This window comes from Platalea leucorodia (assembly GCF_965183815.1).
Source record: "Platalea leucorodia genome assembly, chromosome: Z".
Classification (NCBI taxonomy): Eukaryota; Metazoa; Chordata; class Aves; order Pelecaniformes; family Threskiornithidae; genus Platalea; species Platalea leucorodia.
The window spans coordinates 88593868-88608443 of record NC_138858.1 but is presented as its reverse complement, the minus strand read 5'-3'; the positions used below and the strand labels follow the sequence as shown (position 1 = coordinate 88608443).

The following is a 14576-nucleotide window of genomic DNA, read 5'->3' as shown; positions in this document are numbered from 1 at the left end:
CTGTGGCTCCCGGCTCACCTTTTTCTTTAGGGAGCAGCCCTGCTCTTGCTGCTCCCCGACACTTGTGTTATTTTAACCTCTCTCCTGTTTCGGAGACTCCTTCTTCCCCATCTCAAAGGCCCATCTACAAAGTCTGCAGCAATTTATTATCTTTAAGCTCAGTATAAAAGGTAAATAATTTCAGGGGATGAACAGGACTACAGGAGGAACTGGAGACATGAGTAACAGTCAGTCCAGATACTGGGAACTACAGACAGACAGAGTGACACACAGAGGAGCCTTTTGCTAGCAGGCACTGGTGGTTCACAGTGAGATGGAGGAACTCCACTACCCAGACCCAGGAAAGAGCTGATGGATCGAAGATGGCAGGAGGCAGGCAGGCTGAGCTGCAACTGTCCATCTGTAGAGGTCCTACCTTTAGGTAGGACATCCTTGATTTAAAAGTCTACCTGAGGTGCGGAGACCAGTAGGATTTCTCAGCAACGGTGCTGGGAGGAGAAAAATCTGCCACTGATAAGATAGTCCAGAGCGAGCACCGGTCAGCTGGGGAGCTGAGCTCTGTCCTGTGGGTCAGCCCCGGTGGTCTGCTCCGCACAGGGCTCAGTTGCTTTGTTTCACTAGGACATCAGACAGGTCCTCTGTGCCCTCTAGCTTCAGATTCTGGGAATACAAAAGAAAAGCTAAGTTCGACAAAGCCAGACTCTTCCCCTCTGAGTCTGAAGGCCCAGCATAAAAAAAACCCACACAATGAAGGTTCAGAACAACCTGAGCCCCTTCTGTCACCATCAGTGCACGCAAGACCAAGGCTTCCCATCGGCTGTTGCTTCAGAGTCTGAAACACTCACAACGCTTAGAAGAACACTGAGCAACAAAGTGCTCACCCCTCTGCTGCCAGACCCAAGGACAAGAAAGGACAGACCGCAGTTAGGCTGGAAATGCTCCAAGTGCTTAACCACGGGCTCTCGTTCCAGTGCATCAGCCCGATTTACATTCGCTATAAGCATGAAACAAGGACTTAAGTTGAGAAGTCCTGATGTAGCCCTGACCTAGCAAGAAAACAGCCCTGCTCCTGGTGCTTTCAACTGTGAGTTTCACCCGCTCCTCCTACCACGTCTCCTGTGTGCACGCTGCGCTTACCTTCTCGTTTGCCAAATGCAAGAGGCAGGCGAAGGCTAAGGGGACAGACAGATTGTTAGCCATCGCAGAAGGCAGCCTACAAAAGAGAAGGGAGGAGGTTAGGATGGCCAGAGCCTACTGAAACCCAATGGATGGAGCATGCCTGCAAGGACCAGTTCGCCAAAGATTAGCTCTTCCCCAGGGATCTGGTTTTCTCTACCTTTCCCCTCCCACTAGCAAAGAATTTGCCAAGCTGAATGCAACCCGTAGCTCCCCCAGGCAAACCCACAGAGCAAGAGAAGATATTTTTCCCCATCAGGGTTCAGTTAGCAGGTTGTAATAGACACAGGTGGGGTCAGTGTTTGCCCAAGCTCTGCTGAAGCCTGTCCCCATCTTCAGTCCAACCTTTTTTAGGGCCTCCCTACCTGTGAAGCAGTTCCTTTGTGATGCTGCTGAAGACCTTCTCGCCTGCTACCACAGATGTGTTCATCTCTTTCTCTGCACCTTCCATCTATTTAACAAAAAGACAGACACTACTGAGAGATTTTACTCCCCAGTACTCAGCCTTGTGTTCAGAGAAAAAAACACTGCAAGTTACACTCATTCTGTCCTTACCAACCATCCCGTGGGAGCAAGACTACTAGAATGGAATTGCTGCTAAACCTGCCCAAGACTGCCTCTGCAGGAGTTGTTGCCCGCAGGGCATTCTCTTATCCTCAGGCCTATTGAGGTATCTGGCTCCCCCTGCTCTCACCTCTGCCACTGTTTCTTTGTTCTGTCCATCAGTCAAGAGGTCCCACATGTTTTTCTTCAACCTCTTCATGTCCATTTTCTTGGCTGTCTTTGCGTACTGAATCGCTATCTTATTGACCTGTGGAAAAGAAGTCTAGGGTTAGCTGAGAGCAACTGAGCAGAAGCACCAGCATTATCCTCAATCAGGACCACAGGAACAATCAAAACACGGGTCTCCTTGGGAACAACGGTGAATACTATCTTACTACTAAACATTTGATTTTTAATTCCCTTCTCTTATGCGAGGGTTCATCTGGGAATAAAGTGTCCAGCAGCAAACCCAGCAGATCCTGCACCAGGGAAACTGCCGTCTCAGGACTTCTAACCACCCAAAGTGTTGAGAGGCTCTGCTCCAGACCTGCCCAGGGAGCAGCTCACAGCTTGGCGACAATGCGAGTCCTTACCTTCTGGGGTTCAGCAATGAGGTTCAGCTCTCCGTACGTTGTGATATTGACATCGCTGACAACCCTGTTGAGCTCAGCGTCTTGACCCTTAGGGGGGGCACTAAGGTTGAACTCCTCCATGACGCCCATGAATGGAACGGGGTCATTATCATCATCGCTGTCTGCAGCCTGATCAAGAAGAGATACAGCAGTGAGGCCACCCAGAGACATCTTTGAGGAGCCAGAGATGTCCTTCGCTGAGATAACAAGAGCACCTGCCTCTCAGGAAGGTGGCGATACCCGCCCGCCTTCCCCATGGAACATGTTCTTATTCAGCCTCTCCCCACGGCGCTTAGGCTGGGCTAAGGCTAAACCCAAGGGAGATCTAGAGCACAGAATATCAAAAGACTGTTCTACAGGGAAAGATAACAGAGACGAGGGCTCTCCTGCCAGCGTGGGACCAGACTAGACTTGTCACAAACACACTCAGGAGGCAGCACTGGCCTGGCAGAGCTGAAGCTTTAGAAGAAATCTACTTCAACGGGAGCTCAAAACAGCTGGGAGCAAACCTCACTGTGCAGAGATGACTGCAGAGGTGAGCGATGGCATTTATTCCTACTTTAGGGCACAGGTGTATGGAAAAGTCTGGAATGGAGTTTCTGCAACAAGCTGAATGGCAAACGCCAACGGCAGAGAGTTTAGCTGATGTCGTTAGAGTGAGGGGACACGGGTCTGCGCAGAGACTCCTGCAGCTTTGTCATAATCTGCAGCGCCAGTTAGTTTTCACTAGTAATTAATTCCGGGCACAGATTCTTCCTACATTATTCCCATCACATATGAAATACAGGCAACAGAAAGAAATCTTGTTCCAGTTACCTGCAATGCAGGGCAGAAATTGGAGGTGTCATTGGGGTTGTTGTAGTCGTACTCGCCGATCTCATCTTCGTGATCCGACGAGCTGTCCGGCTCAGACGTCCTGCAGAGCTACAGAACCAGGGGTCAGGAAAGAAAAAACTCTAAACACTTCCCCAAGCAATGCCTGCGCCTTGTTCCTTCATCACCTCCCCTTTTCCCAGCCTGCTGGCTCTTCCTCCTCCTCCTCCTTGTATACCAGCCCTCTAGCAAGCCCCTTGCAAAGCACAACAGCTAAGCACAGCCGCTTCGGCACCCACAGGTGGGTCAGTTCAGTGAGAGATGCCTGTCTCCAGCCCTGAGGAGCATCCCGAAGCACTTCAAGCATCTGGTGAAGAGTGGTTTTGTGCATGGAATCATTGCCAATGCGCTTTTAGAGAAGACTCTTACCTTAACAGCTGGTTTGAGGAACAGCTGGAGAATGTTGTTAGGGTCATAGTTGAAGTCTGAGGGAAGCGTGGTGCTCTTCACATTCTGGCTTTCCAGAATGGATTTGGCTAGAGTTACAGATGCCTGGGGAAGGTAATAAATACCATTACCTATGAGCTATCCACTACTTGGAAGATTAATGCACAAATAAGTGCTTTGAACACAGGTCTTCGTCTGAAAGGAGGCAAGTTCTGAGATGCCTCCAAAGAGGAGTTCCACACTGGTCCAGTCAGTGCACCCAGCGGCTTCTGCCACATCCTGGGACACACAGCTGGACCTGCAGCGTCTCTTTGACTGACAGAATATAAACCAGGAAGAATCCAGCCTGATTCCCCACCCTAAGGTTGGTAAAACGCTACTTGTAACGTGACCTAGAATCAGAAGACCGTGCACCAAGGAACATACATGATGTTGGGTTTACAGCACCAGTTTCACAGGAGCATGAGATGAGCCATTTGCAGACGACAGTTCCAAGACACACTGATATCGCAAAAGAGAGCAGAAAGAGGCAGAAACTCAGCACGTACCTTGGTCTTACGGAAATATACCTCAAAGTCAATATCTTCATCAAAGTTTATTTCAAATGCTTTCTTTACACTCCTTTTCTTGGCCTCTTTTTCGGAGTCAGCACCTAAAGCAGAAAGGAAGGAAACTGTCAGTGCTTTGTAACAGAGTAAGGACAACAAGCTCACTCATAACTTGAGCATCTGCTCCACACAGAAAGGTCACCTACAAGGACTTTTCCCTTCAGAAAGCAACAGGTGTTGTTCTGAGCTTCATGTTTTAAAGGGATCAGTACCTTTTTATAGAAGCAGAAAGTGTAATGCAATCTTCAGTTTTTATGCAGAAGGTGGGAAACAACAGCAGGAGCTGTACTAGTGCTAGTATCTCCTGTTGCTGCAGTGAGAGACACCCCCTCAACTTTGACCATCATTAACAAACCCAAACAATAGAGAATGTGTTAGACACCAAAGGATCCGGGTGTGACTGATCACCGTGTGATCCTGGTGTCTGAACTCAGTACTGATTCCCATCTGGCTAGAAAAGAGCCATGCAGGCTTGTCCCCTTCTTTACTGTCCCTACTTTATGACTCAGACATCACCCATCTCCTAAGGTAAGCAGGACCTGGCAGTAGCTGCATCTGTAGTGTATGAGCTGCCGTCTCTAAATACGTACGTTTGTGTTGAGGTTTGAAACGCCAGTGCTCTGGGCCAGCCCACATTGACAGAGTTCGGGGACTGAAGTAGGAATATTCCCCCCGTTTCATGGAGAGATGAAGGCACATGGACCCGATGTCTCCCTCTCCAAAAGGAACAGCATCAGTTCTGGAAAGAGCACACAAGCTGCTCAGTGAAAGCATTCCTTTGGCACACACCAGGCCTAAGCATGCATTTAATATACAGATCAGCTCTGTACAGACATCGCCCGCTCCCTCTGCCAGCATGTGCGCAGGACTCCTGCTCTTTAATCAGTGAAAGATACTGCGGGTGTTCGCCGTCTGGGGTCTGCGAGGCTGCCGCAAAAACAGAGGTGGATTTGCCAAAGGGCAGGCTGGAAACCGGGCAGCAGAGTGAGCAGACAAGCAACCACTCTGGGGAAACGTGACCACACAAAAAGGTCCTCTTGGAGGGTAGAGATATTACTGTAATGTATTCCTGGACGTATCCGAAACTTAGGCAGAAAGCAAGCTATAGCCAGATGGGAAACGTGTACACAGTAAATTAAAGATTCCCCAGAGAGCTGCCAGAAGTTGTCACTTGCTATCAAAGCACAGCGATGGATTTTCTGTGACTACTTACCTCTCGCTCTTGCGGACTGTTCCAAAGGAGCTGAGGTTTTCTGTGAATTCCCCAATCTTGTCTGCTGCTGTGCTCCTGGGAGAGTCAGAATTGCAGTCGTCATCTGGCAGAGTGGGAACACAGTCTTCCGCATCGCTGTCTATCTCCGCATTGATATCGAACACTTGGTCGCTCTTCTTAAATTTATCCAACAGGGCTGACACTGACTGTAGGAGAAGAAAGTGCTCAGGAAAAAAATTGCAGGATATCAGCGGCCCTGCAGTGCAACATCCCACTGCCCTGTGTATTTCGGAGATCACTTTGGAGGTGAGCACAGAATAAGGCTCAAGTATCCCACCTGGCACAGAGCTAACAAACATACCTCATCATGGGATTCAGCATCCCACTTTGTAAACTGGAAACCAGCCAGCGAAGAGCAGATGGGGCGTTTTTCAATGCACTGTGCTAGCAGGCCTAGAGACAAGGAGAGCAAGGGGGAGAGATCTGATATAGGATGAAGCAACCAGCACCTAAAACAAGTGCCAGGCATTAAATCATTCTTAAAGCCACATATGTAGACAGCCCTTCTTGCACATAGGGCAGCACAGGACTCACTGCAAAAGCAGCTGGGCTCATTTCTCAGCAGAAAGGGAGAGTTCGGTTGCTACCCTAACTCGAGGGTGGGCATAACGCTGAGAATCTTATGAGAGCAGCGGGGTTTGGTAGTATGTACAGGCTCAAAACACTCTAAGAAGGTCAGTCCTTAACCTGGAGCACACTAATCTCAACGGCTGCACAGCTCAGACCACGCATACGTGCTGTGTGACAGACCTGCCAGAGGTTAAGCTACATATAGTGATCTAAAACGTACAAAGGTTCTGTTTTTCCAGCAACCAGTCTCAACTTGAGCAGGTCAGACCAGTGGTGCCACAGGGTAGCCAAGCAGTGGACAAAAGCACAAGTCAAGCTGGCTGAGACTAAAATGAGGACGCTTGGGAGATGGAAGGGATCAAAAGGTCTGGATGGGCCCCTTTGCTTAGTGGTTACCGGCACTCACGCTTTAAATTCGTCACTTTCACAGGATCAGAGTTTGGCAGCGTGAGCGTCTCTGAAGAAGGGAGAGGCACGATCTTCGAGTCAAAGAGGAGCTCACTGTGGCAGCTTTGGGTACGCAGCCCGGTAAGGAAAATGCCAGCTGTGCTGCATTCATCAAAAGATGCAGCTGTTTTCTGGAACATGGGATCAACCTACAGGTAGGGAACGAAGCAGAGAATCAAGGAATGGAGTAGATGGAGGGGATGAAGCAGGTCTCTGCAGGAGACATTTAAGTACAGATCCAAAGGGAGAATGACCCACGCATCTTTTCAGCAAGGAGAGAGCTCTCACAGCTGCCTGACACAGGAGGAATATACGTGACTAGGAACAATCTTGCTGTAATAGCAGAATTCACAGACGTGCATGTGAATGCTAGAGCCCAAGAGAGGAATGCACAATAAGGAAACAATAGAAATGAAAAAGATGAGACGACATCTCCTTTCCCTCACCAGAACGCAGCTGCTACAGCAGCCCCCCTCCACCCACCTCACATCTGCGATTAGCATCCGACACATTGATGTTATTCAAGTTCCGCTCGACAGTTTTGAATGAGTGCTTTTTCTTTTTCTGAACCGCCTTGACAGCCTCAGGAGCTGCACTGTCTTCTAAAAGGAAAAGAAGAACAAGTTACACTTAGAAAACTTGCTAAAATACCCTATGGAGGGATAGCACAACTGTTACTTCAGTTTGAACGACAAACACACAAAAACCCTGAGGGCATGAAGTTACCCAAGTAGGTATCTATTAACATGAACCACCAATGTTTCATTGGCTGGATGCTGCATTTCTTTTTGTCAACTCTACTTTATCTCAACAGCACATTTTCATTTCAAAGCCAAGGACAGCAAAGAGTGGGGCACTTCATTCTTTATGTTTCAGATTAGGCCAGCTTTGGTTTGCATTCAAATCTGACAGGCCAAATCGTTGAATACAGGATTGAGCAACAGATTCAGGTTCTCATCTCAACCCTCCCTGCTCGAGCACCCAGGCAAACTAATTTGGTATTTCCCAGCCCTTGAAAAATGAAGTTAGTGGTACTCTCCTAGATGTACAAAGCGCTTTGAAATTCACAGGTGCTATGTAAGTACTCTGACGTTTCTCTTACGCGCAGGTGGAACAGCAACAGCTTAACAGAAAATAAGCGAATGGCACACCTCCTTCCGGGCTGTCCACATCTTTTGTACGTGCGAAGTCCTTGCCTAAGCCTCCAAGAACTTTGTAGGTATCTGCATGGACCGCGTCCACGCGCACAGCGTAAATCTTCGCACTGGCATCAAGCGTGCCTGCTGCTATCTGACAGGAGGAACAAAGGATGTAATTTTTAGTTGGAAGGGAAAAACTCTAATCTAGAAGATGCAAACGCAGAAGACAAGCTGCAGACCTGAATTTCTGAATGCTCTGTATTACAAGCAAAATTGTGAACAACCAGAAAAGGATTTATCCTGAAATCTGCTGGAGACCTAGGTGCACAGCAAGGGTTAAGATGTGTCTTCCCAGGCAGAGCCTACAGTTTGGTTTATCAGGTCTTTTAGAAGGGATCACACAGAAGAACACTTAAAAAATTGCCAAGATTAAGCAATGGGGAGAAGCAGAAAGGTGCAGATTTGCATCTGCCAAGAGACCTCTCCCCTCCACCTCTCCTTCATGCCTTCTTTTGGGTCATCCTCTTGGTATCATTCTATTTTCCCAAATTACGAAGTCAAAAGAGGTGAAGTGCAGGAGATGCCAAGTGCCCTTTTCGATAACAGACACCCCCCCCAGCAGGAGAAGCACCACCCACTCAAAACCTGTGCGCTGTTTCCCATCCCTTCCTCAGTTTCACCAACCATAACACAGCTAGCTCAGGGATTCCTTGAGGCCACGTTCAAAAGCTCTGCCATTTGTTCATTCACCCAAGAATTCGGTTCTCCCTCCTAGCATCAGTGAACTATTATAGCGAGTAAATCTTTGCCCTGGCAAGTTCTTATTCTGATCCATCCCGGATCAAAATTAGCCCGGGAGTTAGGCACACTAACTTCATTTCTTTTCCAGCCTTGTTTTGTGACTGGTTGTAACACACAGTATTTACCTCAGAAGCGCCACAAGTCTCACTTTTAAACAAGCTCTCCTTTTGAAGGGCCACAACTGAAAGAATTCAGCCTTTAATTTCTGTGGTACAAAAGGATTCAACACTGTAAGCTTCTGTGAAAAGTGACCGTGCTGCCTCTACCTGATGTTTTTAGTGGAAGTAACCAGCTCAGTTACCTTCAGCGTTATTTGAGGTTTGTTATTGACTAAACCTTAGGCTAAATGCCGGTCGGAGACAAAGCACCACCGTGACCAGGCAGGGATTCCTCTCACCTTGAAGTTGGTCAGTTCAGAGTCCTTCTGTTTCAGGATCTCGGTCATATAGTCTATCAGGTGTAAGCCAAAGGCATTCTTCGTGGTGATTTTCTGAAACAAAGCACAGCTCAGAACTGACCCCCTGGAAAATGACACCTGTCAAAACGGACCGAACCCTCATCCCGCAGGGGTATTTGCAGCAGGACCGAGGGGATACGGTCTGTGCCACGTCCTGCTTTGTTACTGCTGGGAAGGCAGCAACAGAGGCCCAGATCTGGGCATGGCTTGGATCAGGGACGTGGCTCAGAGGGCTTGGAGGAAGAATAACTACGTAGCCAAGGCTCAAGGAGTTTAAAATCCCTCCCGGCCTTGCAACCACTGCCAGAGGGAGGCGGCGTGAGAGGGGCCGGGATCAGGAGCCCTCCCCGAGGCGGCCGACTCACGTTCTCGGTGGAGAGCTTGATGCAGGTGCTGTAATGGTCCGAGATCTGAGCGTTGGTCCAGCGGGGGAGGGCCGGCAGCCATGATTCCGCCTGCCTGGGGGAGACACGGTGGTTTGGGGACCCTCCTCCTCCGCGCACCTCTCCCCTCCCTCCCCACAGATCCTCACACCGGGCCCGGCAGTACCTGGGCGCGGGTGAGGCGAGGCCCAGGGGCGAGTCGGTGCTGCTGAGATGGACGTCGGTGGCCCTCGACCGCCGGCGTTGCTGCCTCTCGCGTTCATCGTCGTTACCGGGGCACTCGGCCAGCACGGGGGTGCCGGTGCCGCCGAGGGACCGCGGGGCGGGGGAGGCGGCCGGGGCCCGGCGCGGTGTCGGGACGCTCATCCTCACGGCGCCTCAGGCCCGCCGCTGCCTCCGCCCCGCCCACTCCGCCCCTACCGACCAATCGGCGCGCGGTTCGGTCGGCCGGCGACCAATCGAACGAGCCGCGTTCCGCCCCGCCCCGTCGGGTTTGAATCGCCGCGCGCGCCCACAGCGCGCATGCGCCGGGCGCAACGGCCGCGGCGGGGGCGGGGCGCGGCCCCTCGGTCCCTGTCAGGGACCGGCCGCCCCTGGGCTAGCCGCCCGCCCCCCTCGCTGGCCCGGGGTTGCCCCCCGGGGGGTGGCAAAGCCCGCCTCGGAGGAGGAAGAGCCGCCAGAGCCGAGCTGCTTAGGTGCCGACCGCCCCGCCAGCCGCTGTCTGCCGTTCAGTGCTCCCCACCATCACCGGGCCTCCGTGCCCGCCTCCCCCCCCCCCCCCCCAACATTTGCCTCTCGTTGTCCCCCGGAGGCCCTGTCTGTGTGGAAGTGCCCCCAGGGCCGTCTGCCTGACCGTTCAGTTTGCTCTGCAGGCCCCCCCGAGCACCCCAGGTGCCTCCTGGCAGTCCCTCAGGCGCTCTGGGCGCTGTTTGGTGTTCCCCAGCGCCCTCTGTGTTTGTTTCCGTGCACCCCATGGCCCCCCAGGTGTTTTTTGGTGTGTCCTATAAACCCTTGGTGTGCCCTAAAGCCCTCTCTTCTTCAGCACTTTGTGGGTTTCTGTGTTCACCAGGGAGTCTTCGGGCTTTACAGCCTCAGGCTGGGCAGCACCCAGCAGCTCAGACATCAGCCCCATGCAGTGGGCTAGCAGATGGCTCGGGGCATCCCCCAAGGCTTCAGCTCTGGAGCCCTCCGTCCTGCCCAGCACAGCATCTTTTCTCCCAGTCTGGCCCAGGAAGGATGCTCAGCGAGAGCAGGAGCAGGTCGCAGCCACTGCTTTCACTGCAGTGCTGGAGGCAGGGAGACTGGTAAGCGAGGAGTCGATAGTGCTGCCTAAAACCAATCCCTTCTGCTCTTGGTCTGACCCAAGGCAGCCCGTGTTTGTGTGCAGGACCCCAGGAAGACAGGAGGGCTACCCCATATGTCCACCTCAGCTTTTCACCTGTCTCCCCGGTTCTCAGCAGATGAGGCCAGGTTATCTGTATTGCTTTGGTTTCCCTGCCTCACTTTGCTGGGGAAAGCTGTTGCTCCTTAAACTTCCTTTTCCCAGCAGAGCCGTGGCCTGGTGCACCTGATTGCAGCAGTCCTGCCTACGACACAGTGCCTGGGGTGTGGGCAGACGAGACACACTCCTTGCTGTAGTATGGAGAGCAGTCTGGACTGAGGGCTGAGCTATGTGCCTGAGGCAAGGCTGCATGATGGGAGGAAATAAAACTGCATGTTTTATTTTTGTAGCGTGTCTTGCGCTGTAGAAGCGTTAGCAGAAAGTTAGATGGTTAGATGGCCTGGACCTGCGCCTGCCTCCGCCATCATCCTGGCTCCGTAGCTGATGGGAAGAGCAGCTTCTCCAGTGCCACCACCCAGATAAGAAGCTTTTCCAGCCGTACCAGGCCAGCATTCCCAGCCGTCATCCCTCTGAGGGGGATGAAGCAGCAGCTGCCCCAGTCCTTCTTGGGGGATTTAGGTACTGGGGACTGCGACCTTGCTGCAGTTTGATGTCTGAGCTCTTCCCGACTGCAAAGTGCTCTTCCAGGTTGAACCACTGGATGGGGCAGGAGGAAAAGATGTGGTTTGATCTCAACTACATTCCTCAGGAGCAGCAGTCAGGAAAGACGCTGTGTTCCCTGCTGAGCCAACCCTGGCAGCAGTCCCCCTGCTCCCCACACAGAGTGGACAAGGGATCGCTGTGCCATCAGCTAATTTCTGCACTGACTCCAGACACCCCAAAAATGGCAAAAGAATAAACTTGTGGAGGCTGGCGTCTACTCGTAAGCACAGCTCAAGCACCCTGGAGGCCCAGGGCACTTCTAAAAGCCACAAGAGACTAAGTGACTTGTGTGGGTGGCAAAAACCCTCTAGGGCTTTTTCGTCCCCAGATAACTTGGGGTCTGGCCCCTTCCCTCAGCTGCTCCGGTTGGGCCAGACTAAAATGGAGAGGCTGTAAAACCCAGGTTATGCTTTTGATGTGTCTTTCTATGAGCAAAAGGCTCATAATGAAGCTTTTAATGGCTGTTGTAAACAAATCAATATCTGCAGCTATACATCTGAAATGAAAGAGGCTGAAGGAGCTATGAAGGTTTTTTACGTCCAAATAGATTACTCCTGCTGTGGCAATAGCAATGTGTGGAGCATTTGATTATTCCCAGCCATTAGTGATGCTGGCGAGGACAGAAATATTCATGGTCTGTATTTAACTGGAAATTAAGAGAATGTATCATTTGGTGACAGGAACTTTTACAAATGGCTGCTCCCCCTTCAGTCAGCTCCCCAACTAATAAATCACTGGCAGGACTTTCAGAAACTTGATTTACAACTCAGATGTGTTGGTGGATGTTTGCTGGAGGATGCATTCCCGAAAATCCCCCGGTAGATGGAGGTGTGCTGGGATTCTCCTGCTCCTGGAGGGATGCTGGAGGCTCATTTAAGGTTTGCTTTGGGAGCCGAGAAGAATGACTTATCAGGAAAGCCGGCTGTCCGCCCACCAGGCAGCAACTGCTGCCTGCTGTGCTCCTGGTACTTTTCCACCTGCCTGCCTGCACCGTGCCGGGGCTGTGGGAAGCTTTGGGGTGACACCGAACACGGGGGATGTCTCCTAGCTGCAGGCAAGTGCTGGAGGGGGGTGGGAAGTTTAGGAGAAGAGTAGGAAAGGGGGGAGCGGTCCTGTGTGACTGCCGCAGCTGCCGCGACGGACTTGAAACCTTGTCGGTCACGTCCATGGGACTGCTGAGCTGCTCAGTGCGTCCCAGGGGTGGGATGCGCTGACCACTCCAGACCCACAACACGGGTAACATAGCAACAGGGATCTTCCCCAGCTGCAAGGCTTAAAAACAGAGCTGGGGCGTGTCGAACTCGCGGCCTTCTGGGGTTACTGGGACCCCTGCCCCCCGTGAGCATTGGACCTCGGCTCGATGCGGTGGGCGCTCGCCCGTGGCGATGGGGCTGCTGGAGGTTTGGTTTCTGCGTGGGGCGGGGGCACCGCTGCATGCACCCACATCCCCAAGCGTCCGGGGACCCTGCTGCAGCGGCTGAGGCTGTTGATGCCGCACAAGCGGGGTCTCTTCTTGTTGAACTGGCGCACCCCTCTATAAATGACCTGTAAACTAAAGGTGATCTGGTAATTTCCATGTGCTGGTGCAGACGCTATAGGAGCATTTATTAACCCACTGGTACTATTCTTATGCAAACAACTGTAGCTCAGCTCAGTAATAAAAGGCGATTTAATACCTGCTTGGCTGCTGACAGTGACTATGAAGGTGCTTGGTTTTTGGTTTTCAGTGCAGATACTTTTTGCAGACAGACACCCTAGGGTCAGCCTCTCCGTCTGATTTTCCCTTCCAGAGTGTGCTGTCTGCTTTCAGCCTCGCTGATTATTGCGGCAGAGCTGCTTGTCATCATGCTCGTACCTCGGGGCACAAGGAAGAGGCTGAAACCTTGGAAGAAGTAAATGGTTTGATTTCTCTAAGGTCTTATCCAGAAGCAGCCCGAGCAGCCTTCCTGCGCCCTGGCACAGCGCTGTCTGAAAAGGCTATAACACAGGTTGCACTAACACGGCTTGGATATTTTTTTTCTCCTTAGAGAGTGTGGCTCTGAGCGGGAAGTCCCTGGAGGAGGCCAGCGTGCGAAGGACCATCCCACAGGATTTCAGAGCTCAGGACGGCCCCAGTGATTTCTCCCTTTGCAGGCGACTGGCTCATTTGCGACGAGCAGTGATGTTCTGACCTTTTGTGCTCTCATTTCTTGTGTTTTATTGCCAGGTAAAGCACTTGTACTATAAAATCCAGGATTTCACAGATCCAGTAATGGCTGTGAAATCAAATATAAAAATAACTCCTCAAGCGCAGCGATGTATAAATCGTCGGTAGCACGGTCACAGGACGGGCTCGCGCTTCCAGCTGAGGAAAAGTCCTCAAGGTCCTGAGGGAGCAATCAAGATAAGATTGCGGGGTTGAAAGCAGGTGAGGGATGTGATGAGCTGTAAATCCTCTGGAGCTGCTGGGGCCGGCAGCAGCAAGACGAGGCTGTGCCTGTCCCCAGCGTTGGTCTGGCTGTGCCCACGCAACGTCTCACGTTGTTCTTGGCGACTTTCCCTTACGAGCGAAGGGAAGAGAAATGGGCAGGCTGGTCCGGATGCAACCACCAGCCTGCAGCCCCCGAGAGTTACACCAGCAATCGTTTCTGACTGCAGGGACCTGCTGCAGAGATGCTAGATGGACTGGCTGAGTCGGTGGCTTGTTAATTCAGTTCAATTTATTTTGTAATTTAGGTCTCTTAGCAGTTTGAAACTATCATTTCAAACTAGGTTGGTGCTTGTGAATGAGGGGCTTACGGCAGAGCTGAGCTCCTGCATGTCTGTCTGCGTGGGGGAGAGGAGGGTGGGACTGGTGTACACACGGGACCTGAATCCAAGAGGGCAAACTCAGCGATTCCCCACATCCCGGGGGAAATCGGTGGGACTCTGAGTCCTTGCAGAGGCTGCCAACCAGACTTGTGTTTTCAGAGGTGCTAATGCCTTTGAGGGTGCTGCGGGTGCCCTGTGCGGGGAGGAAAGGAAGACAGTTTGCAGAGCAGGATAGCTTGCTTCGCCACGCTTCTCTGCTTGCACAGAGCATGGATGAAGTCCTCTGGAAGGATTTTGTTGACAGATCTTGAGAGGGCATCTCAGACCAGAGCTGCTCTGGAGGACATTGTCTCCGTCCCCTGCATGCTCCATCCCTTGGGCATGCCGAGTGACTCAGAAGTCCCTGGAGATGTGCCCAGTGTGCCTCTGCCGCCAGTTTTGTGGCCTTTTTTT

General features: G+C 51.8%; 1 protein-coding gene across 1 annotated transcript; it reads right to left on the bottom strand.

Annotated features, from left to right (window-relative positions):
- Positions 1 to 600: 600 nt before the first annotated feature.
- Positions 601 to 9648, bottom strand: NCAPH (non-SMC condensin I complex subunit H; the record flags this gene model as incomplete). The annotated part of the gene is made up of 17 exons (XM_082335802.1): positions 9456 to 9648; positions 9272 to 9365; positions 8847 to 8939; positions 7661 to 7799; positions 6993 to 7111; positions 6469 to 6658; positions 5794 to 5885; positions 5433 to 5638; positions 4810 to 4958; positions 4160 to 4263; positions 3594 to 3716; positions 3168 to 3275; positions 2313 to 2480; positions 1871 to 1987; positions 1542 to 1627; positions 1138 to 1213; positions 601 to 660 (listed from the first exon to the last, which is right to left on the bottom strand). Exons 3-17 carry the CDS (start codon positions 8892 to 8894, stop codon positions 601 to 603), a joined length of 1785 nt encoding a protein of 594 aa, XP_082191928.1. The 5' UTR covers positions 8895 to 8939; positions 9272 to 9365; positions 9456 to 9648.
- Between the last annotated feature and the right edge of the window lie 4928 nt (positions 9649 to 14576).